Here is a 27,833-nt window from a genome sequence, read left to right as displayed (position 1 = left end):
ATTAAAAAAAATTAAAAACAACACACAGACAAACACACACAAGTAACTAGGTTAAAATCAGTAGGGCTGGGATCCTCTTTAATGGTGCCCATTTAGGACATCACAAAAGGTCATCTTGCATAATTTCTGTCATTGAAAATATATGGAATTTAAATCTCTCTTTCTTGCTCTTCGTCTTACTTCTTGCTTCATCCCATGTAGGCATGTATCTACCATAATCGAAGACAAAGATAGACGGCGAATTTTTGCTTGTAAAGTACCAGATGCTACGATATTCTAACATACAATAATGCCGTTTTCCTCTTTGATTGTTTTGCATAAATTCATACATTTACAAATGTGGCATTTCTTCTGTTAGAAGTTCCAATGGATAAAACACAAGGGGACATATAAAACATGACTACTGACAAAAGTAGAAAACACCTTTAACACTCAGTTAGTGGGATGAGAATGTTATGCTACATGAAAAGGCCTCTCAGTCTTTACAGATCTGTGACATACACACACTAATGCTGCAGACATGTAGGCATATCATCCCAGAACTGACATTCAGTCATCGACATGGACATGAGAGCTTCTTTTGGATTCAGTCGTTGGTATCAAATGTAAAACCCCAACCCTAATTTGGTATTAAGCTTTTTTTTTTCTCATAATGCTGGAAAATGTACTAATACAATTCTGTGCAATGGTTAAAAAAAAGGAGTGACTGGGGGAATTTTTCACTCCTAGGTGACGTTTGTAGAAACTTTGGGATGTGTCCGTTAGTGGAGGCTTTACTTCTTCCACCACTACCTGTGGATGGGAAGGTGCAGGCCGTTGAGGGACAGGTGAGGGTGGTACTCCAACTGAGCCAGGAGGGAGAAGTGATCGGAGGGGATGTGTGGGTGGGGACATCCGATGATGCAATTATCCACCAACCACTGGGTTTCGAGAGGACCCAGCAGGCCCAGCACATTCATGTGGGTCTTGGAGAAGAAAATGTAATCGATCACGCCCTAGAACGAAAGTTATAGAAAGTATGTTTTAAAAACTAGACTTGTTTCAAACACAAATTAATTTAAACACATCTTCATTGATTATACCACTCGTGTATTGATAGTGTGTAAAATAGAAGAACTCTACAATAAGAAATTTTTTCAGATAGAAGTTCAGTATTTGTTGACTTGAGATAAAACCCCTAGCAGATGTTACCAAATGTGGCTGTGGCTGAACAGGTGAGAAGAAAAAACAAAACAAAAAAACACTGTACAATCTGATGACAGTTAATAGCAATTTGGAATAATTTCAAAATTACAAACAGCAGTGCAAACCAATGCAGACTGTGTTCTGTGGAAACAGACGTTCCAGATTCTAGGTTCTGGAGAGCAAGAGTCACGCTCAAGGAGTGAAATTGGGGGATGTGGTAGCTTAGTGGTTAAGGTGTTGGACTAACTTAACCCTCAATTGCTCAGCTGTTTAAAAAAATGAGATAAATTGTAAGTCGCTCTGGATAAGGGAGTCTGCCAAATGTCAGCAATGTAAATACAGTGGTGCCTCGGTGTTCAACCTTAATTCGTTCCAAAAGTCTGGTCGACTACCAATTTGGTCGAGAACCCAAATTATGTTTCCCCATAGGCAATAATGTAAAACGAATTAATCTGTTTCAACTCAATGGTTGATCTCCTCTTGGCAACACTGATGCCTGATTTACCCTTTTTCAGAGACATGACTACTGAAACTAGAATGTTGCATTTCCAGAAGAAAATGCGAGTGTGACTGCGAAAAGCAAAGTGCTATGTGGCTTAAACTACTGCAAGAAATTCTCAAATAATATATAAATACAACTCCGAGCGGGCCGCGAACCTGGGTCTCCAGCATGGGAGGCAGGCGCGCTAACAAATAAGCTAAACTGCAGCTTATAATTCTACTGAGATCAGTGGAGTAATGTATTATTATTACGCCGCATGGAAAGTGTGTGCGGCATGGGCGTCGCCAGGCCATTATTTGGGAGGGGGCTTTAACATTTCTGCTCAGACCCCCTAAAAATTCTGCGACTCTCCATAAACTGTACACAAATTCGTGATCACCTCAGTCCCCTTGAAATTTCATATGATTAGGATCAGAGGTGTGTGTGTGTGTGTGTGTGAGATCAGTTCAGTACAGTGGAATGCTGCAATAAGTTTACCATCCTACCCTGTTAGTCAAACCTTTATTTTATTTTATTTATTTAATGAATTATTTTTTACTCTCATTGGGAGCCGAGCCCACCCTTCGTTATTCGAAATAATACTGAATTTATGTATGATTTATGTACACTGAGGTCAAATTGACTTGAAAATTCTGTATAAACCCAGAATTAGGAAGCCCTGATATATACTATGGATCTTCACCTTAAAGTCGTAGGTGTAATTAGTGTAAGGCATCAGATTGTTCTCATAGGCGCTCTTAAGCTGGAAACTGTGGGTGACGCTGCCGTCTGGTTTGCCGTTCTTGCCGTTGCAGCTGAAGTTGGTCAGACATTCACTGTAGCGTAGCTCTTTGAAGTCTTTGTGATTCTCAGCAACCCCGCCATTGCTCAGGTATTCCACTACACCTGAAGAAGTATAAAAATAATCATTGCACGATAATAAAAAAAAAAAGCGGTATTAATTTGGATCTGTGAGAACATGTAATTTGAGGAAACGATCCTGAAATCATTTCATTATAAAGAGCAAAAAGAGAACAAACACAATTTAAGGCAGTCAATTATACAAAAGGTTTCACAGCAGTTTCTGTTTCTCTATTACAGTCTAAAATAAAGGCTTGGAAATGTCCCAATATTTAGTAACACAAGCCCATGTGTAATAATTAACAGGTTTCAAACACCACAAACAACTATATATGGTGAAGAGGAAGTTTTATAAAGCAGGGTTTTTTTTGTTCTTTACTGAAACAGGGTGCACTGCAATGGCTAGTCAGATGATAAGAAGTGTAGCTATTAATATGCCTTAAAATGATATAGCAGTTACCGTATCTCACAAAAGTGAGTACACCCCTGACATTTTTGTAAATATTCTATTATATCTTTTCATGTGACAACACTGAAGAAATGCCACTCTGCTACAATGTAAAGTAGTGAGTGTACAGCCTGTATAACAGTGTAAATTTCCTGTCCCCTCAAAATAACTCAACACACAGCCATTAATGTCTGAACCGTTGACAACAAAAGTGAGTACACCCCTAAGTGGAAATGTCCAAATTGGGCCCAAAGTGTCAATATTTTGTGTGGACACCATTAATTTCCAGCACTGCCTTAACCCTCTTGGGCATGGAGTTCACCAGAGCTTCACAGGTTGCCACTGGAGTCCTCTTCCACTCCTCCATGATGAAATCACAGAGCTGGTGGATGTTAGAGACCTTGCGCTCCCACACTTTCCATTTGAGGATGCCCCACAGATGCTCAATAGGGTATAGGTCTGGAGACATGCTTGGCCAGTCCATCACCTTTACCCTCAGCTTCTTTAGCAAGGCAGTGGTCGTCTTGGAGGTGTCTTCGGGGTCGTTATCATGTTGGAATACTGCCCTGCGGCCCAGTCTCCGAAGGGAGGGGATCGTGCTCTGCTTCAGTATATCACAGTACATGTTGGCATTCATGGTTCCCTCAATGAACTGTAGCTCCCCAGTGCCGGCAGCACTCATGCAGGCCCAGACCATGACACTCCCACCACCATGCTTGACTGTAGGCAAGACACACTTGTCTTTGTACTCCTCACCTGGTTGCCGCCACACACGCTTGACACCATCTGAACCAAATAAGTTTATCTTGGTCTCATCGGACCACAGGACATGGTGCCAGTAATGTCCTTAGTCTGCTTGTCTTCAGCAAACTGTATGCAGGCTTTCTTGTGCATCATCTTTAGTAGAGGCTTCCTTCTGGGACGACAGCCATGCAGACCAATTTGATGCGGCGTATGGTTTGAGCACTGACAGGCTGACCCCCCACCCCTTCAACCTCTGCAGCAATGCTGGCAGCACTCATACGTCTATTTCCCAAAGACAACCTCCGGATATGACGCTGAGCACGTGCACTCAACTTCTTTGGTGGACCATGGTAAGGCCTGTTCTGAGTGGAACCTGTCCTGTAAAACCGCTGTATGGTCTTGCCCACCGTGCTGCAGCTCAGTTTCAGGGTCTTGGCTTCCAGGATCTTCTTATAGTCTAGGCCATCTTTATGTAGAGCAACAATTCTTTTTTTTTCAGATCCTCAGAGAGATCTTCGCCATGAGGTGCCATGTTGAACTTCCAGTGACCAGTATGAGAGGGTGTGAGAGCGATGACACAAAATTTAACACACTTGCTCCCCATTCACACCTGAGACCTGAGACAAGTCACATGACACCGGGGAGGGTAAATGGCTAATTGGGCCCAATTTGGACATTTCCACTACTCACTTTTGTTGCAAACGGTTTAGACATTAATGGCTGTGTGTTGAGTTATTTTGAGAGGACAGCAAATTTACACTGTTATGCAGGCTGTACACTCACTACTTTACATTGTAGCAGAGTGGCATTTCTTCAGTGTTGTCACATGAAAAGATATAATAAAATATTTACAAAAATCTGAGGGGTGTACTCACTTTTGTGAGATAGGATAAGTGTTATGTTAAACATTGTCTTTCTGGTCTTTCTCCATCAATGTAATGATGCTGCTTGGGTAATTTAGTTCATTTCACATTTTATTTGCGTGAAAAGGCGACATATGACACATTCTTTGGTGCTTTGTTTTCGGAATAAACAACTGCTTGGTGATCATACCCGAGTCTGGAAGCGAGTTGAGGTCAGCACACAGGACAATAGGGAAGGAGGTGGAATCTGAGCTGGCTGAGGTGGACCCAGTGGAGCTTAATGCCCTCTCAGCAATGCTCTTCAACTCTGACAGGAACATGACGGTCTGGATGAGTTTGACGTCTGAGTATTCAGGGTCCCAGTGCATGTGAGCGTTAGCCACCAATAGAAGCTGCTTCTCTGCAGGTGCTTTCAACCCTACAAAAGTACAAAATTAGCAGATTAGTGTAAACTGAACAGCATGGACAACACAAATTTATTAATTATGAGTAATTTCACTTAACATAAATTTAGCATTTCAGCTTGTGCCTTGATTATGAATTTTTAAGCCTAGGAAAGAACATCTTGACATCATATTCCTCCAAATTTTTGTATTTAATTTTTTATGATGGTTTTTTGATGTTTTATGATGATTTATTTCGGGGAGATAAGAGGAGTTAATTATAAAATATAATTATAATATATAATTATAATAATAATAATAATAATACTTATTATTATTGTTGTTGTTGTTATTTATTATTATTATTAATATTAAAGCCCTATAAGCACATAGTATCATTTGTGATGCTGACACCTTGCTTCATACAACCACAAAAATAAAATAAAATTGTGAAACCCAAAGTTACAGTAAAGAAACTGGTTATAGAATCTTAATGTGGGTCTATAGGCTACAGTTTGTTTTTCCATAACCACATGATATGCATATCTGGTGTGAAAGTGAAAAAATGATTAGCAGACAAGGATGCTGTAAGCAGCACCTTCTTCGCTGGATACCATGTGTTATAGAGATTGTGCAGTAGTGTGCAGAATGACTTCCTCCCTTCGGCAGCCGCACAAAGTGTTAAATGACTCAGTGGCGCCTGAGATAAACGCTGTATTTTCACACCTTTTAATCTGATTGCAGTCATTCCTTCAAATGTGAAAATGAACCCTTGCCTCCTTCACAAAAAAATGTCACCATCCTCTTCTCCTTTACATTTACACTTGTACTTCATTTGTATTCAGCAAGGCTCTGGGAGGTTGTGTACAGATTATGTTACTTTATCTTTATATCTGATAAGAGGATTTCCAAAGCAAATCTCTCAAATGTTGCTTATATGTGAACTGATTTTATCTAAAAAAAACAAAAAAACATTTCTTTCACAAGTAACCATGAGTCTGTAACCACAATAGCCTCAGATACTTGTTCTTGGCTGACAGGATTGGAACCTGATGTCGTCTTCTGCTGAGTTACTATATTCTTCCCAGCAACTTGAAATCAATTGGGCCATTTCCCTCTGACCTCTCTAATCAGCAAGGTGTCTCCACCCACAGAACTGCTGCTTAGTCGATGTTTTTTGTTATTCGCACAATTCTGTGTAAACTGTTACGTGTGAAAATTCAAGGAGACCAAAAGAGTTTATGAAAAATTCTGGCACAGAGATCACACTTTTTCTTCATTCACATGTTTGATATTCAGATAATTGCATGAATGTGTTCATCGTGATACTTACCATCACATCCATATGTGGCTCTTACAAAATGTTGCCACAAAGTCTAAAGCATATAAATGTGTGGGATGCCTATGTATGCTATAGTACTACAAGTTTCCCTTGAGTGGAACTAAAAGGCCCAAACCTTTTCTTGCAATACAATGTCCCTGTGCACAATGTCACATCTATTAAGACATGGAGTGCCAAGTCTGGTGTGGAAGAATTTAGTGGCCTGCACAGTTTTTGCACATCAGCTAGGTCTGTAACCTTAAACACTTGTTTTGCACATTACTTATCTTGTTTTTCATCTAATTCTCCATATTTATTCCTGAAATCTCTGTATTTAGTATTTTTCTGCTATATTTTGTTATTTGATATATTGTTTGTTATATTTTTGTACCCTAATTTGGGTATTTTCTATCTATCCTTCCATCCATCCATCCATCCATCCATCCAAGCCCTGAACTCAACCCCACTGAAGATCTTTTGGAAGAACACCAACTGCACCCCTGATATTCTCACCCAGCATCAGTGCCCGGCCTTTAAAGCTCTTGTGGCTGAAAGAACACAGATCCCCAAAGCTACAGTTCAAAATCTAGTGGCAAGAATAATAGAGTCTGTTATTACAGCAAAAGGTGGGATGTTCAACAAGGATATACACTATATTGCCAACCCTCCTGGCAATATAGTGTATCCTGGTAACCTGGCAACCGCCAAACCCAGACTCGACCATCAGATTGCCAGATGGAGAAGCGCGATTCGTCACTCCAGAGAACGCGTCTCCACTGCTCTAGAGTCCAGTGGCGGCGTGCTTTACACCACTGCATCCGACGCTTTGCATTGCACTTGGTGATGTATGGCTTGGATGCAGCTGCTCGGCCATGGAAACCCATTCCATGAAGCTCTCTGCGCACTGTTCTTGAGCTAATCTGAAGGCCACATGAAGTTTGGAGGTCTGTAGCGATTGACTCTGCAGAAAGTTGGCGACCTCTTCACACTATGCGCCTCAGCATCCGCTGACCCCGCTCCGTCAGTTTACGTGGCCTACCACTTCGTGGCTGAGTTGCTGTCGTTCCCAAACACTTCCATGTTCTTATAATACAGCTGACAGTTGACTGTGGAATATTTAGGAGCGAGGAAATTTCACGACTGGATTTGTTGCACAGGTGGCATCCTATCACAGTTCCACGCTGGAATTCACTGAGCTCCTGAGAGCGACCCATTCTTTCACAAATGTTTGTAAAAACAGTCTGCATGCCTAGGTGCTTGATTTTATACACCTGTGGCCATGGAAGTGATTGGAACACCTGATTCTGATTATTTGGATGGGTGAGCGAATACTTTTGGCAATATAGTGTATGTGTGTGACTGCTGAGATGTCCATATACTTTCGCAATATAGTGGTAACAGTCTATAAACATTTTCCTATTCATCATAAAATTAGAAACAGAACAATAGGCTTTACAGAGGTCAAAGAAAGCACTTCTGAAACAAATTTCTGTTATCAGGTAATGAACCATACAAAGGCACAGACTTCAGATTAGCGTGCCAAAGAATTTCTGAATTTGTTATGTACTGCCATCTAGTGGAATATGATAACTCCAACATGTATGGCAGACACAACTGCACAAAACGTGCATTTTTATCCTGTTCTACCACATCCCAAAGATTTTCCCATTGGTTCAGATCTGGTGACTGGGAAGGACACTGAAGAACACTGACATATTCATGAATTCAGACTTCTGCTTTGTGACACAAGGCAAGTTGGATCCATGGATTCATGCAATTAGCCCCAAATTCCGATCCTACCACCAGCATTAGCAGAAACTGAGATTCATCAGAACAGGCTACATTTTTTGCAGTCTTCAGCTGTCCAGTTTTGTTGAGTCTGTGCCCAGTGCAGCCTTGGCTTTTTGTTCTTGGCGGACAGAAGTGGAATACTTCTGCTGGTCTTCTATGGCTTACTGCTGTTGTAGCCTGTCTGGCTCAAGGTTCTAAAAATGCTTTTCTGCTCAGCACAATTGAACAGAGTGGTATATATCTGAATTACTGGAACCAGCTCAAACCAGTCTGGCTATTGTCCTCATCAACAAGGTGTTTCTGTCTGCAGAATTGACACACTGTGGATGTTTTTCTTTATTGTACATTTCTGAGTAAAAACTGCTGTATTTGAAAATCCCAGGAGAGGAACCATTAAAGAAATACTCAAACCAGTTTGTCTAGCACCAACAATCATGCCATGACAAAATCACCGAGAACACATTTTACCCCTTCTGACTGTTGATGTTAATATTATATCTCCATGATTTTACACAATGTACTGCTGCCACATGATTGGCTGATTGGATAACTTCACTATTAAGTAAGTGTTCCTAATGAAGTGTACCAAACTGGTTTTATTCCATAAAGCTTTTATAGCTCCAATTAAAAGAACCACATTTTAATACAGCAAGTAATCCATAAGTTACGTTTACCTCCGGCAAACAGCTCCTTCTTCACCTCAAGCAGCACGGCTACTCCGATGTTGTCTTTGGTCATCACCCGATTCAGCATAACCTCTGAGCCTTCGGAGTTGGCCATGGCCACTTGATTAAACTCCACCGTGTGTTTCTGAACCAGTGCAAATCTGAAAAGTGACAAAAAAAAATAACTTAACAATTGTGACATTTCACTTTTCTCCCTAAAAGCCTAAAAGCAAATAAATGGACTGACTTTTCTGTTTTGAAGAACACGGCGCAGCCGTCCACGTGCTTCCTTTCCTGCTCGGACACGAGTTTGGCACGAGACTTTGGACAAAAATACCCGTCATATCCACGCTCCTTTAGAGTTTCCAGAAAAAAAGTGTAGTACTGCTCTGTTTCCACCTCCTGCATGAGACAGTATCAAGAAGCACTGAGGGCAAAATACTCGAGCTGAAAAAGCACCATGAAGAAATGAATATAATGCATAACTATTCTCAATGGCGATTTATATACATGGCAATCTGTCCATAGTTTAAACAGCCTATACGTCCACATGGTCCATTACATTAAAAGGCAACTTAAGTGCCTTGTTATATTTTACAAAACTGGAGCATCTCATGAAAGAGAAAACACTCTGGGTTTAGATATGAGTGGCTACAGCAGTTCCTGTACACTAAATCCTAGTAACACGTTTTTTTTGTGATTATTTTAACCATTGGTTTATTGGATATTTGCAGCTCTAATGGCTTGCTTACCTGCAAACTGATAATGTCAGCATCACAGCTGGTGATCTCCTCCATGATGCCTTTCTTCCTATACTCCCAGTTGAGAGCCCAGGAAGGACAGTAGCCGTACAGCTGCCTCGTTGCATATTTATCACAAAGCACGTTGTAGCACATTACTGTGAAAACCGCTAGAGAACAGATATTCAGAATATCAGTAGGTAATATTCTAAATCTATATTAAGTAATTAGAAGAAAGTGCACATTATTTCAAGACACAAGGAAAGAATCAGTCACATGAAGACATCATTAATGACGAACAATTAGAACATGATCATTCATCTCCATACGCTAAAATAGGCTAAAATCATAAGCGACACATACATCTTATCATGTCAATTAGACGGGGCAGTGCGATGAATTCTATAAATAAAGATTGTCTATCCATTGTGTTTCGCTGTTGGTAATGTACTTTATAGGGCTACTTCAGGCATGAGACACTGGGTTTGTTGGGCTCCAGTAATGGCGGCAATCATCCCAAAATAAAGCCAAGTGTGTGAATACTCTATTAGTCAAAATAAGAGAATTTAGAGGAAGACATGATATTTATGTGTACCTGCATTCAACTGTAGTGCTCTACACTGCTGTGTGATTAATGCATACAGTAAACAGGAAGCTAATTGAAATTTAGCCTAACTATGCTGAAAGGGCTTACATAAATAAATAAATAGCATGACATGCTGAAAATGATAAATAGGGAAATGTGAGAAAGCTAAATATAAGAGATATATATAATTATAATATATTGAGCTAAATATAAAGAAAAGAAAACATCAGGTTACTGTAGGTTAGGTTAATTACTACAGGTAATTATATTAAAAAAAAATCTTAAAAATTAAGGTTTATAATAAAACATGTGACATACATTAACTTCATGATTTATCTGATATATTTAAAGTATAAGCACATGCTTTAATGGATACCCTAGTGTTCTGTCTGGAGCAGTATAAAGGTCCATTACAGGCTTATTAACGTTCCGATGCTTTTTAAACACTACATTTATTCATCTGTCTAGTTCTGTGATGCTTTTGTTATTAAACTGGTGCTGATTGGAAATTGGATAAGATACAAATGTGCTTAAAATGGCAACTAGCATAACATATTAAATTCCAGATTCAGTAATAGTGAGACTTATGACTGTAATGGAGTCTACATAGTTAGTAATTCTTTGCAGATGAATAACCGTGTAAGAAGACGTTCTGTACCTGTGGGCATCATTTGGTCTCGTTCCCTCAGTGTGATCCAAGGTCTCTGAGGGAGTTGTTCTGGATGGACTGATTTCACACACACACACACACACACACACAAAAACACCAATGAATGAATGTATCATTTAACAAGTTTAAATATTACTAAATGACCACTGAAAAGACATGAACTCATGAACCGAGACATCACCTGCAAGATTGTCTAGCATGTAATTCAATAGTTTCCTTGTTCCGTCAGGCTCCTGGTAGAGGTTGAGTATATCCTGGGACAGTGGGTTACCTGTGAATATTGCATACCGTACCAGAAAAGTGTGTGACGGCGATGATAAATAAGCTTAAATGTTATAAAGAGTTTCTAGATGACAAAGGAAGAGACCTGCCTTTGAGACCGAGAGTTTGTAAGCGAAACAGCCGTCCAAGTTCATAAGGCAAAACCCGTAAACAGTTGTTGTTTAAAAGCAATTCCCTGTGGAAGTCATGAAAAGCTCTTCATAGCATACACAGAAAAAAGCATTCATCTGGAATCAAATGTTTCTGTTGGATTGTGTTTATTTTAGACATTAATTAAGACCAGAGCAGAATGCATTGCTGTTCTGAGCCGTTCCTTATGCCAGATTTGGGAGTTTCCTGTCTGTTGCTTTGCTTATTTGTGAAACCCAGAATTCTTCACAGATGCTTTATCTGTGACAACGATGTGTAGAAATATAATTTGAACGGAATTAAATTTAACCACTGTTTTCTAGATGGTCTTTTGAAAAGCCTTTTCCAAATCTGGATATAATTTGTATGCTTGTGTTGCTTTCATAAATGTCATACGGGTCATAACACGCTCATGCATGGCCTTCAGAACGAAGGCATCTCTGGCACACATTAACCAACAGACAGTCTAAATATTGTGATAAGTCGCTAGGGATTAGCTGTTTATACTGATGTTTTATGGATAGATCAAATAAAAAAAAAAAACTTGCTGGTGCAGATTATTTTTTTTAGCCTGAACAGGCCATCTCAGTTCATAAGAACAAAATAAAAACAAATCTCAAGCTAACTATATGACAGCTGCTGTTATAAACATAGAAAGACTAAAATTAATTAACTAATTAAATCCTTTTAATTAACCATCACTCAAATCTCAATCTTTAAATTTGCCCCAGAACACATTTTATAGTAATCCAATAATACTTTAATTCATTTCATAACATATTGGTGAAATAACTCCATGCCTTGCTTCTACCTGAGAGAAACCATGTTGCCGAGTTCTGCTGGTAGGCTGCGTAGTTTGTTGGAGGACAGGTTCAGGTAAACCAGGTGAGGGAGCTTGGCGATTTCAGGAGGGAGTCGGCTGAGGTTGTTGTTGTTGATGTGCAGAGCGGTCAGATGGGTGAGTGTCCATAGCGAACTGCTCAGGTTTCTCACCCGCCCTGTCCAAAAAACAATGACCATTAAATCTGAAATCCTACCAGAGATTAGCTAGATCTCCTTCAACATGGTCAAAAAGGTGATCAACCAATAAATAAATAAATAAATAAATAAATAAGCAAAGAGCACTTTCTCACTGCAGTGTATCAAATGCCTAAAAATAAGCCAAATTGAAAAAGTCACAGCCTAGAGAACTAACCGGTAATCTCTAACTCGGCCCAGTGTGACTTCTTCCCACTGGCTGCCTCCTCTGCCGACATGATAGTGTACAGCCTGCGCGGGTCTGGAGGCTCATATTTCTCCTTTGGCATACCTGTTAATCTGGACAACAACAAAAAAATATGAGTGCACAATTAGTACATCCGATTTCCCCTTCTTAAGCATACAATGAGACAGTAGATCAGACGCAGTTTGGCTGCAACTAAGAATGATTAGCGATGCCTTTTTACGTCTAGCAGCAGATGCTTCAAACGAGGGCCACAAAGCGGGTGAACTCTTCCGTACACGTTTCTGGCTGCAAGCTGACTAGATGAAAAGTAAAGGCATCTTCTGTTCTACTGGGTTCATTATTCTAACCTTTCAACAGCTTTTGTAATCTGATCTTCAAAGTACCTGTGCATTACATGCATGAATAACCAACTTGCATGGGTAGCTTACAATCAGATATTCCGATCAGAATTTCAAAGATCAGATCAAACTTTTTGTGAAAGTGGAATATATACGACAGTAAGAATGAGCAGTTTTAGAAACCAAGTATTATATCATATCATAAACCTGTTGCTGGCAGAAAGTTAGTAATCCACGTCTTTCTAAGAAATCATCCTGATCACGAGTAGTTGTATCGGATCTGATAATAGCATAAAATGCCGGACTGCTTTCCAATTAAATGTGACACAATCCACTTAAACACATAGCGCAACTTGCTTTAAAGCACTTCACCTTCACGCCTCTGATGTTTTCACATCGAAACCATTTAGAGCCTCCGTCCGGTTACCACAAGGAGGTCAGTAACGGATCAGTATCAGGTCTCAGCCATAGTCAGAGCTCTGATGTCTGTAAAGTTTCGAAATGGGAAAAAGTCTAATCTGTTCAGCCCTGTATACAAGAGCATGCTGATGTTTTAATCTCATAAATGCAATATTTGTAATAAATTATGCTAAGAACAGCGAGGGATTTATAACCGCTTCTGTATTTGCGATTAGTTAAGCAGACAAGGGTCGGGTGGGTCTCTCCACACAAGATAGCAGGCTGTCGCTACACTACAGCTGTTCAACTGTCAACTGGTTCGAAATGCATGTAACTAAAAACAGCACTAGATATATCAATCGTTTCGAAAGAAATTGCCTCATTTGGGAGCAAAGGAGAGCTTATAAAAGCAGACTGAGCAATATGAGCTCACTGACTTTCTATGCAACTGTTCTGCAGCTGTTGCATAGCAGAACAAAATTAACGCACTTTGACCGGTGCAATCACGGCAAGCAAAATCCACGCTTAGCTTTAGGTCATGTGGGATATTTCCCCAACTTACTTGTATCAGCCGTACACACTGTAACCTGATCGGTGTGATACACCGATTGGGCACTAATGCTGGCCGACAGCTGGAACCTGATCGCAGGAGCTGCAACAGGTCACGGGCTTAAAAACAAGCCAGGTGTGGAAAGCTATATTTATCACATACACACATGTATATATGTGTATTTTTTAATAGACACATACACGTCTTGGCGTGTTTCTTCACTGGCCTCCAGTTCATTTTAGGATCCAGTAAGGTTTCATTGTTCGTTTTTTATGCTCTAAATATATGTTTAATTAGTCGGCCTTTAACATTGCAGATATGCTTCGAATAAATGCTGTTTTGAAACCTTTAAGATTCACCACATGGTTACTGCCGGCTGTTCCTCAAACTCTAAGACAAGAATATCGTCATATTTCTGCGAGCCCCTGTAACAGACGTCCCTTTTCCATATCCTCCGGGAACGTCTGAGTGCATCTTGTATATGTAGGCCTTCAAACTGAAGTATTTTCCGGACGATATTCAAAACTAATTGTGAAAAAAGTGGTTTTCTATGTGTGGGCGTGTAAATTGTTACCATTCAAATAAAAATGCAAATAATGTTTATGTTTTCGTTTACACAAACATACAACGTCTGCCGATTTTCAAAATGGAAAAGCAAATAGTCCATCTGTAACTGCGTTTCCCACGTCTTATGAGTTACGACCCTGCTATCGCTATTTTGATATGACAATCACTTTCAAATACAAACACACTCTATACTATACTCATGTCCCCAACTCTGATTGACAAGTTTCTGTGCAGGGCAGGGGAAATGCAAATGCTGAGGGATTTGCCATTACATTCCATATGAATTTTGTCAGGCTCCATACGAGACGCTGAGGAAGTGAAATAACAAACAGGGTAACTGCTGTTGCTATTTGCGATATGTCAGGGTAATAACTCCAAATACACGGAATACACAACTGCAAATGGACTTTCGGCAGACATTAAAAGTTCACGTAAACGAAAATGCTAATTGAATAAAGACTCCTTTACTCCATTGTCCTTTTCTACACTACACCTTTACTGTTACTACATGTAACTCACCTCCACGTTTAGTACATCGCTGTCCATTCTGTAATGTTTACACATCCTGTACTGATACTAGATCTCACACACTTGTACATCATGTTCCACTGTTATTACATGTGACATATTTCACATCATATTCTTGTACTTCCTATTACTTCAATTCAGTCTATTTTTAACTTCTTAAACGTAGTTTATTTATATGCACAGTCTAAGCAGAAGTGGGCCGGGCTTTCATTTCGCTGCTAGTTGTATATTGCTTATAACTGTGTACATGAGTAATAAAATCTTGAAAATACAATTTGCAATTAGTATTTGAGGTAATGGGGAGAGAGAGAGAGAGAGAGAGAGAGAGAGAGAATATGAGAGTAAATCAAAGTAATCAGTGGATTTTTTTTTTTTTGCTGAAAATTCCAGCAGTCTGATGTCTGAACATCTCTCACGTTATCCCTTGTCAAAATGCATACCAAGCTGCTCAAAGTGGTAGACTATTTTCACCAGCTAAATGTGCCATAAAGGTGTAATAGTTGACTTTTTCTGCTCACTTTTACCTATAACCTGGAAGATATGTACAACATGTTTAAAAATAAAAAAAATAATACACACCAGCCAGGCATAACATTGACCACCTGCCTAATATTGTGTTGGTCCCCCTTTTGCTGCCAAAACAGCCCTGATCCTGTCATGCACTGTGTATTCTGACACCTTTCTATCAGAACCTGCATTAACTTCTTCAGCAATTTGAACGACAGTAGCTCGTCTGTTGGATCAGATCACACGGGCCAGCCTTCGCTCCCCGCTTGCATCAATGAGCCTGTCGCCGGTTCACCACTGTTCTTTCCTTGGACCACTTTTGATAGATACTGACCACTGCAGACCGGGAACACCCCACAAGAGCTGCAGTTTTGGAGATGCTCTGATCCAGTCATCTAGACCTCACAATTTGGCCCTTCATCAAACTCGCTCAAATCCTTACACTTGGCCAATTTTCCTGCTTCTAACACATCAACTTTGAGGACAAAATGTTGACTTGCTGCCTAATATATCCCACCTACTAACAGGTGCCATGATGAGGAGATAATCAGTGTTATTCACTTCACCTCTCACTGCTCATAATGTTATGCCTGATCAGTGTATCTATCTATATATATATATATATATATATATATATATATATATATATATGACTTTAACAAAAGTGTATTAAATAGCTGAGGAATCTCATGTGGAAGAACGACGGTACAGAATTTGGATACGTCGCATGTCACAGACGCTCCACGGGGTACTGGTGATGCTGGAGGTAGATCTTGGTGAACATGGGTTTTGAATGTTTGAAGACCTAAAAACAGAAAGACTAATCTTTCCTAATGCACCTGATAAGGAAGCTGGAAAATGATTTACCAGCTGGCAAAGAAGGTAAAAGCAGCTCTGTCTGTGTTCTGAAGCTGGATTTTTCAGCACTTTTGTACAGAATGTCAGTCATTTATATTTTGCTTGTAGTGATGACTGATGAAAGGCTTTTGTCTGAAACGCCCTGATTCTCTGGAAACTTTGTATGCTTAACTTTTACTTTGATCTACTATTATAAGTGCATAGCAGTCACTCCCTGGATTCTTCCACAATATTAAATACATATATATATATATCACATTGACAAGTCTTGAAGAAGACAGAAGCTTCATGTGAAGTTAAAAAGATGTTCAAGTTTTAGTCTTAGGTAAATAAGTTTTTTCCCTTGTTGTTACTTGATCAAGAGCCCAAACAGACAGGTGAACTATTACACAGAGGGAATGTTGAACAAGCATTAATTACCAAAACTGCAAATTTTTTTTTTTTTTTTTTTTTAAATAAATTTTAATAAATCAGTACCTCACTGCATTATCCCGGACTCTGACTGCTGTCTGGTTATTAACTGGACACTTATACCGTTAGCTAGCACTGCTAAGTCTCTCCTTGGGACTTGGGATCATTTTGACACCGTGACAGCTGCAAAAATAAAGCACAAAGCAAACATAAAAACATCACGGAGCTTAAGCAGAAGTTGTTTACCTGCATTCGGGAGGTGGTAACGCAAATGTTGGGGTGATATTTTCCCAGACATGCAGCCCAAGCTCGTCTTCTCCGCTGTTCAATCTCCCAACTGCCTGCCAGATGGAAGGACAACAATCATGGCTTCCGCAAGTGTCCGTTCGCGTCATTTTCTTCTCCTACCCGTTTTCGGGTAACGAACTTGGATTGGCTGCTGGTTCATGTAAACAAAGATGCAACATTTTCGATTGGGTAGGCGGCACGTGAGGATTCGTTTCTATCCAATCGCAGCGTGGAAGGCGGGATCTTCCGAAATGCGGGTGTAGTAAAAAAAAAAATAACTCGCTGCATTCCCATGTCTGAAATAGCCACTGGGAAAGTTAGTAAACAGGCGCTGCTGTAATTTCTATATAAATAAAATCTTGCACAATATACTGTTAATAATTGATTAGTTTTGACATAATAAGTTTTTTTTAATGACATTTAGAAATGATTTCGAAATACCAAAAAACACTTAATGCTTTTTTTTTTTTTTTTTTAATTTTATTTCTTATAAAATATTTTTCGTCTGGTCAGATATCTTGTCAGATGTCCCTCACGACCTTTATATAAAGTAATATACACAACTAAAGATTTAAGATGAATTATATTTAAATATTTAACAATCTGTTAATTAACGTTAAGGCTGTTAACTTACTTTAAACACTGTTTTTATTTTCCAGGTAAAAGTTAAAAATTAAAGCCTAAGTCAGCGGTACATTAAGCAAAATAATCTGTACCCAGAATACGTATTTTTATTATAATAGTACGTTATATTTAAGGACCGGAACGTTTAAACAGATTTTTGTGCGCCTAGACGGAAAGTAATAAAAGCGGCACAAGTGAATATGGCAGCCTCCTCGCGGAGCTTGTTGAGAGGTCAGGTTTATAGTTTTTTCCTTTTATTTATGATATTGTAAATATATTGAATTAACATATAGTATGTGTCATTGCAGCATGAATGTGCAGTTTATCGTAACGTCTCCTGCGTTGTCATGTGTGTACTTGTTTATTGTGTACTGTGTTAACACTGGAACTAGCAGCAGTACCTATGTAACATGCTGTGTGTGTGTGTGTGTGTGTGTCAGTCATATAAACTCTGGATGTTTTGTCTCACAGTGTTGGCTGGATGTCAGAGACAGATCTTCATCTCCAGCTCTTCATCGTCTTTATGTCCGTCCCTCAATGCAGCTAGACAGCATCCTGTGAGGACCTATGCTGCTGCTGCTGCTGCAGCCAAGTGAGCATCCTGCATTTTATTGTCTTTCACAGATTAAAAACGATGAGCAAACAGAAGAATTAGAGAATATATCAATATTTGAACTATTTTTAAAAAATTATAATATATAAGAATACCAATTTTCCCTATGTCCTAATGAATTTGTAAACCTTAACATGTTAATTGTTTATTTCTCATGAAATAACTTTTGTCTTCTTTATTTTTATTTATTTATTAATTTTTTTAATTAAGTGTGCACACTTGACTATTTTTTCCTGATTTCTCATCTCGGGCCATGTGAATCGATGCAGCAACGCAAACATTTATTAGAATTTGTTCTTTCATTTATTTAACATGTTATGGGACACATGAAGCAAATAGTGCATCTTTCTTTTCCTTTCTGTAGACCAGCTAAGAAAGAGAGAAAAGTTGAAAAGGGAGCAGTGAAGGAAGTAAAGAAAGAAGAGAAGAAGAAGAAGGAGAAACAGAAGATCGACGATACGGGTCGTCATAAGCCGTACGGCCTGACAGCCTGGGCGCCGATCGATGACGTGTACGTCGTGAGGCACTATCCTAGACCGGTGTATGACGCAGATGTAGCTGTGGATATGCTGAAGAGCTTTCAGAAGCTGGACTTTACCCCTGAAGATCAGCCACTTTTCATTGAACTAAAGCTGGATATGAAGCTAGAAAAAAAGGTAAACAAAACATTTTTTGAAACATGGTTCCTTACAGTTTATGGTGATCATTCTGTCTCCTATGCTGCTAGGTGATGCTGAAGAAAGTGTTTCAACTATTTTACAATAGTTTAAATGTTGGTAAAATGCTGGAACTAAATGTTAGTAAAAATGCTAGAATGGGACAGTAATCATGAACATTATTGGCTAGATTTCTTTTTCTAATCAGCTATTAATGCAGCAACATTTCTGTTTTTAAGGAGTAGATTTCCAGCTGTTCTTTCCTTTTCAAGAACTCATTGTATCTGCCAACTTTTTTTTTTTTTTATTGGGTTTTTCATATTTCTAAAGGAAAGGGAGACATGCAAAGTAAGAATTTCATTGTATGGTCCAAACCGTTGTGTTTTCACGCTGCATATGACGACAAACCTCTTGAATCTTGAATAAAAATAATATTTACATTTTTAAAATATGTTTAAAATTCATTTGAAGGTAATAAAATTATGATTTGTTCACATATGTAATCTCTCAACATGAATACACCCAAACTAACTCTCCCACCTTTTCATAACATCTCATAACCATGTTTTTTTTTTCCCTTTTTTTCCCTTTTCCTCTTCTTTCAGAGAAAAGTCGAACCCTTTGTTAGCACTGTCCATTTACCCTATCCATTTAAAAGCGATCTGAACAAAGTCGTCGTTTTCACAGAGGTGAGAATCTGCTTCTAAACTTTTTACACTCTAATCTGTGATCTCTGTTCACTTGTGTTTGAATGGATTTTAAGTGTCATGATTGTATTACAGTGTATTTCATTCATGTGTCTATTTGTTGTTGTGTCTTTTTTAGAATCCAGAGGAAGCCAGAGTGGCAACCGAGCACGGAGCAGCAATAGTGGGAGGAGCCGAACTTATTGAAAAGGTACAACATGTTGCTGTTAAAAGCAAACCAGGTCAAACCAATCACTTTTCCTTAACAGCTTTATTTAGTAAGAATCTGTTAACTGCTTCAGCAGAAACAGAGTCCAAAAAAATCAGTGAATCAGTCAGTGGGTCAGTGAATCAGTCAGTGGGTCAGTGAATCAGTCAGTGGGTCAGTGAATCAGTCAGTGGGTCAGTGAATCAGTCAGTGGGTCAGTGAATCAGTCAGTGGGTCAGTGAATCAGTCAATGGGTCAGTGAATCAGTCAGTCAGTTAACTAATTAATAATCAGTCAGTTAATCATTTAATTAGTCAGTCAAGCCTTCTGTTAGTCAGTTAACCAATCACTTATTCAGTCAGTCTGTCATTAATAACCAAACAATTAATTAGTCTCATTTTTTCAATCAATAAACCAATTAATCATTCAGTCAGGAAATTGTTTAATCAGTCAGCTAATCAATAAACCAACTACTCACTCATTCATTCCAGTAATCCAATTACTCACTCACTCAGTCGTTCAAGTAAACCCACAGATGAATTTTAGCGCACATTGGCAATGAGACAGCAGGATGAATTGATATAGGATTTTACATCCAGCACATTGTAAATGGTGGAAAGCCATTCAAGGGCAAAAAAGACAGATGAGATGAAACGCTATAAATAAAAATAGTTGTTGGTGGTGGACTTGGACTGGAGTTTGTACTTTTACTTGTAGATATTGGAGGATGAGATCACAGCAGACTTTTACCTGGCTGTTCCAGACATCATCCCGAAGCTCCTGCCTTTAAAAAACAAACTGAGGAAGAAATTCCCAAAGAGCAAACGAGGTCAGTGTGTTCCTCCCGTCCCAAAAAAGAGAGAAAACAGCCAATTACTCATTGCAGTTGTCCTAAATGCCTGTTGGTGTTGTTTCAGGGTCGGTCGGGGTGAACATTCCTAAAATGCTGCAGTTATTCAAGAGTGGACATGAGTACATGGTGGAGAGGGACACCTACGTCTACACGCAAGTCGGAACGGTAAATCTAATCTAAACCTTGTAGCATAGCAATTATAGTAAACAATATCTGTAGCTATAATACCATTTTATAGTATGATCATTTCATAAAAATAAAAACTATTATAATGAAGATTTTCAGTCATTTTGAACATCTAGTAAAGTGTGTTATTGGATGTTATTAACTAAAAGTGCCTGAAGCAGAAGTTGGACATGTTGTAACTAACCAGATTACATGTATAGAACTTTCATTTTTCTCAAATAAATCATGCAATAAGAAATTATTCATTATTCAAACAGCTGGACATGGCCAAGGAGCACATTCTAGATAACATGGGGGTCATCATTCAGGACGTCGCATCGCACAAGCCAGCAGAATTCGGTAAGTGCTTTATCACAGCAGTGACTGATATTTAGTTTTAAAGCATTTACACAACAGTTATTAACATCAGAGAAGAGACATTTCAGACACAAGATGCATACAGCATTTTGTGTTGCTATGCCAAAGCAGAGATTCGCTGACGGCTTGCTGCTCATTGGACCGACGGAAATGTGTACACTCTGATGTCACCACTTTTAATGTTGTAATGGTTCTGGTGAATCAGTCAGTCAGGCAGTGAATCAGTCAGTCAGGCAGTGAATCAGTCAGTCAGGCAGTGAATCAGTCAGTCAGGCAGTGAATCAGTCAGTCAGGCAGTGAATCAGTCAGTCAGTCAGTCAGGCAGTGAATCAGTCAGTCAGTCAGTCAGGCAGTGAATCAGTCAGTCAGTCAGTCAGGCAGTGAATCAGTCAGTCAGTCAGTCAGTCAGGCAGTGAATCAGTCAGTCAGTCAGTCAGGCAGTGAATCAGTCAGTCAGTCAGTCAGGCAGTGAATCAGTCAGTCAGTCAGTCAGGCAGTGAATCAGTCAGTCAGTCAGTCAGGCAGTGAATCAGTCAGTCAGTCAGTCAGGCAGTGAATCAGTCAGTCAGTCAGTCAGGCAGTGAATCAGTCAGTCAGTCAGTCAGGCAGTGAATCAGTCAGTCAGTCAGTCAGGCAGTCAGGCAGTGAATCAGTCAGTCAGTCAGTCAGGCAGTGAGGCAGTGAATCAGTCAGTCAGTCAGTCAGGCAGTGAATCAGTCAGTCAGTCAGTCAGGCAGTGATTCAGTCAGTCAGTCAGTCAGGCAGTGAATCAGTCAGTCAGTCAGTCAGGCAGTGAATCAGTCAGTCAGTCAGTCAGGCAGTGAATCAGTCAGTCAGTCAGTCAGGCAGTGAATCAGTCAGTCAGTCAGTGAATCAGTCAGTCAGGCAGTGAATCAGTCAGTCAGGCAGTGAATCAGTCAGTCAGGCAGTGAATCAGTCAGTCAGTCAGTCAGGCAGTGAATCAGTCAGTCAGTCAGTCAGTCAGGCAGTGAATCAGTCAGTCAGTCAGTCAGGCAGTCAGGCAGTGAATCAGTCAGTCAGTCAGTCAGGCAGTGAGGCAGTGAATCAGTCAGTCAGTCAGTCAGGCAGTGAATCAGTCAGTCAGTCAGTCAGGCAGTGATTCAGTCAGTCAGTCAGTCAGGCAGTGAATCAGTCAGTCAGTCAGTCAGGCAGTGAATCAGTCAGTCAGTCAGTCAGGCAGTGAATCAGTCAGTCAGTCAGTCAGGCAGTGAATCAGTCAGTCAGTCAGTCAGGCAGTGAATCAGTCAGTCAGTCAGTCAGGCAGTGAATCAGTCAGTCAGGCAGTCAGGCAGTGAGTCAGTCAGTCAGGCAGTGAATCAGTCAGTCAGGCAGTGAATCAGTCAGTCAGTCAGTCAGGCAGTGAATCAGTCAGTCAGTCAGTCAGGCAGTCAGGCAGTGAATCAGGCAGTCAGGCAGTGAATCAGTCAGTCAGGCAGTCAGGCAGTGAATCAGTCAGTCAGGCAGTCAGGCAGTGAATCAGTCAGTCAGGCAGTCAGGCAGTGAATCAGTCAGTCAGGCAGTCAGGCAGTGAATCAGTCAGTCAGGCAGTGAATCAGTCAGTCAGGCAGTGAATCAGTCAGTCAGGCAGTGAATCAGTCAGTCAGGCAGTGAATCAGTCAGGCAGTGAATCAGTCAGTCAGTCAGGCAGTGAGTCAGTCAGTCAGGCAGTGAGTCAGTCAGTCAGGCAGTGAGTCAGTCAGTCAGGCAGTGAGTCAGTCAGTCAGTCAGGCAGTGAGTCAGTGAGTCAGTCAGGCAGTGAGTCAGTCAGTCAGTCAGGCAGTGAGTCAGTCAGGCAGTGAGTCAGTCAGGCAGTGAGTCAGTCAGTCAGGCAGGCAGTGAGTCAGTCAGTCAGGCAGGCAGTGAGTCAGTCAGTCAGGCAGGCAGTGAGTCAGTCAGTCAGGCAGGCAGTGAGTCAGTCAGTCAGGCAGTCAGGCAGTGAATCAGTCAGTCAGGCAGTCAGGCAGTGAATCAGTCAGTCAGGCAGTCAGGCAGTGAATCAGTCAGTCAGGCAGTCAGGCAGTGAATCAGTCAGTCAGGCAGTCAGGCAGTGAATCAGTCAGTCAGTCAGGCAGTGAATCAGTCAGTCAGTCAGGCAGTGAATCAGTGAGTCAGTCAGGCAGTGAATCAGTGAGTCAGTCAGGCAGTGAATCAGTGAGTCAGTCAGGCAGTGAATCAGTGAGTCAGTCAGGCAGTGAATCAGTGAGTCAGTCAGGCAGTGAATCAGTGAGTCAGTCAGGCAGTGAATCAGTGAGTCAGTCAGGCAGTGAATCAGTGAGTCAGTCAGGCAGTGAATCAGTGAGTCAGTCAGGCAGTGAATCAGTGAGTCAGTCAGGCAGTGAATCAGTGAGTCAGTCAGGCAGTGAATCAGTGAGTCAGTCAGGCAGTGAATCAGTGAGTCAGGCAGTGAATCAGTCAGTCAGGCAGTGAATCAGTCAGTCAGGCAGTGAATCAGTCAGTCAGGCAGTGAATCAGTCAGTCAGGCAGTGAATCAGGCAGTCAGGCAGTGAATCAGGCAGTCAGGCAGTGAATCAGGCAGTCAGGCAGTGAATCAGTCAGTCAGGCAGTGAATCAGGCAGTCAGGCAGTGAATCAGGCAGTCAGGCAGTGAATCAGGCAGTCAGGCAGTGAATCAGTCAGTCAGGCAGTGAATCAGTCAGTCAGGCAGTGAATCAGTCAGTCAGGCAGTCAGGCAGTGAATCAGGCAGTCAGGCAGTCAGGCAGTGAATCAGGCAGTCAGGCAGTCAGGCAGTGAATCAGGCAATCAGGCAGTCAGGCAGTCAGGCAGTGAATCAGGCAGTCAGTCAGGCAGTGAATCAGGCAGTGAGTCAGGCAGTGAGTCAGTCAGTCAGTCAGGCAGTGAATCAGTCAGTCAGTCAGGCAGTGAATCAGTCAGTCAGTCAGGCAGTGAATCAGTCAGGCAGTCAGGCAGTGAATCAGTCAGGCAGTCAGGCAGTGAATCAGTCAGGCAGTCAGGCAGTGAATCAGTCAGGCAGTCAGGCAGTGAATCAGTCAGTCAGGCAGTGAATCAGTCAGTCAGGCAGTCAGTCAGTCAGTCAGGCAGTGAATCAGGCAGTGAATCAGTCAGTCAGGCAGTGAATCAGTCAGTCAGGCAGTCAGTCAGTCAGTCAGGCAGTGAATCAGGCAGTGAATCAGTCAGTCAGGCAGTGAATCAGGCAGTGAATCAGTCAGTCAGGCAGTCAGGCAGTGAATCAGTCAGTCAGGCAGTCAGGCAGTGAATCAGTCAGTCAGGCAGTCAGGCAGTGAATCAGTCAGTCAGGCAGTCAGGCAGTGAATCAGTCAGTCAGGCAGTGAATCAGGCAGTCAGTCAGTCAGGCAGTGAATCAGGCAGTCAGGCAGTGAATCAGTCAGTCAGGCAGTCAGGCAGTGAATCAGTCAGTCAGGCAGTGAATCAGTCAGTCAGGCAGTGAATCAGTCAGTCAGGCAGTGAATCAGTCAGTCAGGCAGTGAATCAGTCAGTCAGGCAGTGAATCAGTCAGTCAGGCAGTGAATCAGTCAGTCAGGCAGTGAATCAGTCAGTCAGGCAGTGAATCAGTCAGTCAGGCAGTGAATCAGTCAGTCAGGCAGTGAATCAGTCAGTCAGGCAGTGAGTCAGGCAGTGAATCAGGCAGTGAGTCAGGCAGTGAGTCAGGCAGTGAGTCAGGCAGTGAGTCAGGCAGTGAGTCAGGCAGTGAATCAGGCAGTGAATCAGGCAGTGAATCAGGCAGTGAATCAGGCAGTGAATCAGGCAGTGAATCAGGCAGTGAATCAGGCAGTGAATCAGGCAGTGAATCAGGCAGTCAGGCAGTGAATCAGGCAGTCAGGCAGTGAATCAGGCAGTCAGGCAGTGAATCAGGCAGTCAGGCAGTGAATCAGGCAGTCAGGCAGTGAATCAGGCAGTCAGGCAGTGAATCAGGCAGTCAGGCAGTGAATCAGGCAGTCAGGCAGTGAATCAGGCAGTCAGGCAGTGAATCAGGCAGTCAGGCAGGCAGGCAGGCAGTCAGTCAGGCAGGCAGGCAGTGAATCAGTCAGTCAGTCAGGCAGGCAGGCAGTGAATCAGTCAGTCAGTCAGTCAGGCAGGCAGTGAATCAGTCAGTCAGTCAGTCAGGCAGGCAGTGAATCAGTCAGTCAGTCAGTCAGGCAGGCAGTGAATCAGTCAGTCAGTCAGTCAGGCAGGCAGTGAATCAGTCAGTCAGTCAGTCAGGCAGGCAGTGAATCAGTCAGTCAGTCAGTCAGGCAGGCAGTGAATCAGTCAGTCAGGCAGTCAGGCAGGCAGTGAATCAGTCAGTCAGGCAGTCAGTCAGGCAGTGAATCAGTCAGTCAGGCAGTGAATCAGTCAGTCAGGCAGTGAATCAGTCAGTCAGGCAGTGAATCAGGCAGTCAGGCAGTGAATCAGGCAGTCAGGCAGTGAATCAGGCAGTCAGGCAGTGAATCAGGCAGTCAGGCAGTGAATCAGGCAGTCAGGCAGTCAGTCAGGCAGTGAATCAGTCAGTCAGTCAGTCAGGCAGGCAGTGAATCAGTCAGTCAGTCAGGCAGGCAGTGAATCAGTCAGTCAGGCAGGCAGTGAATCAGTCAGTCAGGCAGTCAGGCAGGCAGTGAATCAGTCAGTCAGGCAGTCAGGCAGGCAGTGAATCAGTCAGTCAGGCAGTGAATCAGGCAGTCAGGCAGTGAATCAGGCAGTCAGGCAGTGAATCAGGCAGTCAGGCAGTGAATCAGGCAGTGAATCAGGCAGTCAGGCAGTGAATCAGGCAGTCAGGCAGTGAATCAGGCAGTCAGTCAGGTAGTCAGGCAGTCAGTCAGGCAGTGAATCAGTCAGTCAGGCAGTCAGGCAGTGAATCAGTCAGTCAGGCAGTCAGGCAGTGAATCAGTCAGTCAGGCAGTGAATCAGTCAGTCAGGCAGTCAGGCAGTGAATCAGTCAGTCAGGCAGTGAATCAGTCAGTCAGGCAGTCAGGCAGTGAATCAGGCAGTCAGGCAGTGAATCAGTCAGTCAGGCAGTGAATCAGTCAGTCAGGCAGTGAATCAGTCAGTCAGGCAGTGAATCAGTCAGTCAGGCAGTGAATCAGTCAGTCAGGCAGTGAATCAGTCAGTCAGGCAGTGAATCAGGCAGTCAGGCAGTGAATCAGGCAGTCAGGCAGTGAATGAGTCAGTCAGTCAGGCAGTGAATGAGTCAGTCAGTCAGGCAGTGAATCAGGCAGTGAATGAGTCAGTCAGGCAGGCAGTGAATGAGTCAGTCAGGCAGGCAGTGAATGAGTCAGTCAGGCAGGCAGTGAATGAGTCAGTCAGGCAGGCAGGCAGTGAATGAGTCAGTCAGGCAGGCAGTGAATGAGTCAGTCAGGCAGGCAGTGAATGAGTCAGTCAGGCAGTGAATCAGGCAGTGAATCAGTCAGTCAGGCAGTGAATCAGGCAGTGAATCAGTCAGTCAGGCAGTGAATCAGGCAGTGAATGAGTCAGGCAGGCAGTGAATGAGTCAGGCAGGCAGTGAATGAGTCAGGCAGGCAGTGAATGAGGCAGGCAGGCAGGCAGGCAGTGAATGAGTCAGGCAGGCAGGCAGTGAATGAGTCAGGCAGTTAATTAATTGATAACCTACTATTTAATCAGTCAGTGATTAATAACCAATAATTAGTCAGTCAGTCAATCAATCAGTAAACCAATTAATCCTTCAGTTAGAAAATTGTTTAAGCAGTCAGTTAATCAATAAACCAATTACTCTCTGTCAATCAATCAGTAAACCAATTAATGAGTCAGTCATTCAGTCAGTCTATACTTCTGTTAGTCAATAAATCTATCGTTTATTCGGTCAGTCCAGTAATCCAATATCTCTCTCACTCAGTCAGTCATTCAATTAGTACCTACAGATGAATCAATCAATCAGTATAGTCAGTCAGTCGTTTAATCAGTCAGTCAGTCGTTCATTCAATCAACTCTCAATAAATATGCTTCCAGTGGAACTCCCTCCTTTCTTTTTTTTTATGTCTGAAGAGCGTTTTTGTTTTCCACCACTTTTAATGTACTAATGGTTCTGTTGCAACAAACTTTTTCTAGATTTGGAATTTTGTGTGGTGAAAACTGAGAAGAGGAGTGATTCTTTTACAAACAGTGAAACATTCCAGTGTGGTTAAACTAAATATAATATAATCTTGAGATGCGGCAAATTAGTGGACTGGAACGTACTGTTCTATAAATACTGTTTCTATAACTTGAATTCAAATGTACAGGATTATTCACTCTACATTAATTCAGAAGATTTTGTATGAAGTTTATGATCTTGTGTGTCAGATCAGAGGTGATCCTGTTTGATAGAGTGATTTTGTTTTCGTGTCTTTTTGCGTAGGTTCCTTAATCGAGAGAGCCATCACAAGCAGCAAGACGAGCGAGGGCTTACGCATCAGATATGAAGCATTTTTACAGCAAGAGGAGAAGGAGGCCTGATTAAAATGCTGTGTGTGTATTTCACTGTGTAATGACTTATGATGTAATAAAGTTTCTTAAATATGTGATCTCATGTCATATGGTGTTTAAGTTTTAGGATTAGGGTGTAGGGGTTTGTTCCTGAGATGAAGATGCTGTCTGTGTGGAGTTGTTGTGCGCATTTTAATCATGACTGAGTAGGTTTACTCTGGGTCGTCTGGTTTCCTCCAGTTTCCCAAAAACGTGTAGGTTGGTTGCCTATGCCAAATTGCCTTGCATTGATGTGACTGTGTGAGAGACTTTGTTTGTGTGTGTGGGTGTGTGAGAGAGACTGTGTGTATGGGTGAATTAATGTATGAGTGTGTGTGTGAAACTACATGTGTGTGTGAGATTTTGTTTGTTTG

The 27,833-nt window shown here is 41.5% G+C and overlaps 2 protein-coding genes across 3 annotated transcripts; one reads left to right on the top strand and one right to left on the bottom strand.

Moving 5' to 3' along the window:
* Positions 1 to 51: 51 nt before the first annotated feature.
* Positions 52 to 16,929, bottom strand: cnot6l (CCR4-NOT transcription complex, subunit 6-like). 2 transcript variants are annotated; one of them, XM_058374628.1, is made up of 12 exons: positions 16,779 to 16,929; positions 12,345 to 12,466; positions 11,961 to 12,147; positions 11,110 to 11,195; positions 10,920 to 11,009; positions 10,727 to 10,795; positions 9,495 to 9,652; positions 8,990 to 9,144; positions 8,752 to 8,903; positions 4,773 to 5,000; positions 2,370 to 2,572; positions 52 to 995 (listed from the first exon to the last, which is right to left on the bottom strand). In XM_058374628.1, exons 1-12 carry the CDS (start codon positions 16,925 to 16,927, stop codon positions 789 to 791), a joined length of 1,806 nt encoding a protein of 601 aa, XP_058230611.1. In that variant the 5' UTR covers positions 16,928 to 16,929; the 3' UTR covers positions 52 to 788. The 2 variants fall into 2 exon arrangements, with proteins under 2 accessions (XP_058230611.1, XP_058230612.1); XM_058374629.1 differs by lacking the exon at positions 16,779 to 16,929 and adding an exon at positions 16,599 to 16,752.
* Positions 16,930 to 17,554: 625 nt separating this feature from the next.
* Positions 17,555 to 27,511, top strand: mrpl1 (mitochondrial ribosomal protein L1). The gene is made up of 9 exons (XM_058374630.1): positions 17,555 to 17,675; positions 17,916 to 18,036; positions 18,422 to 18,713; positions 19,319 to 19,402; positions 19,539 to 19,610; positions 20,325 to 20,436; positions 20,525 to 20,625; positions 20,904 to 20,985; positions 27,353 to 27,511. Exons 1-9 carry the CDS (start codon positions 17,645 to 17,647, stop codon positions 27,448 to 27,450), a joined length of 993 nt encoding a protein of 330 aa, XP_058230613.1. The 5' UTR covers positions 17,555 to 17,644; the 3' UTR covers positions 27,451 to 27,511.
* The last annotated feature ends 322 nt before the right edge of the window (positions 27,512 to 27,833 follow it).

The sequence above is a fragment of the Hemibagrus wyckioides genome, linkage group LG22 (assembly GCF_019097595.1).
Source record: "Hemibagrus wyckioides isolate EC202008001 linkage group LG22, SWU_Hwy_1.0, whole genome shotgun sequence".
Lineage (NCBI taxonomy): Eukaryota > Metazoa > Chordata > Actinopteri > Siluriformes > Bagridae > Hemibagrus > Hemibagrus wyckioides.
This window is presented reverse-complemented; position numbering and strand designations above follow the sequence as displayed.

Bases quoted from the DNA above. Each gene is read 5' to 3' on its own strand.
- mrpl1 (XM_058374630.1), top strand. From the start codon at position 17,645: ATGGCAGCCTCCTCGCGGAGCTTGTTGAGAG. The intron at 17,676-17,915 runs GTCAGGTTTATA...TTTGTCTCACAG, and splicing joins CTCGCGGAGCTTGTTGAGAG to TGTTGGCTGGATGTCAGAGA. The intron at 20,986-27,352 runs GTAAGTGCTTTA...CTTTTTGCGTAG, and splicing joins GCACAAGCCAGCAGAATTCG to GTTCCTTAATCGAGAGAGCC.
- cnot6l (XM_058374628.1), bottom strand. From the start codon at position 16,927: ATGACGCGAACGGACACTTGCGGAAGCCATGATTGTTGTCCTTCCATC. The intron at 12,467-16,778 runs GTAAACAACTTC...GTTGTTGTCCAG, and splicing joins TTACCACCTCCCGAATGCAG to ATTAACAGGTATGCCAAAGG. The intron at 10,796-10,919 runs GTGATGTCTCGG...GTGTGAAATCAG, and splicing joins CATGCTAGACAATCTTGCAG to TCCATCCAGAACAACTCCCT.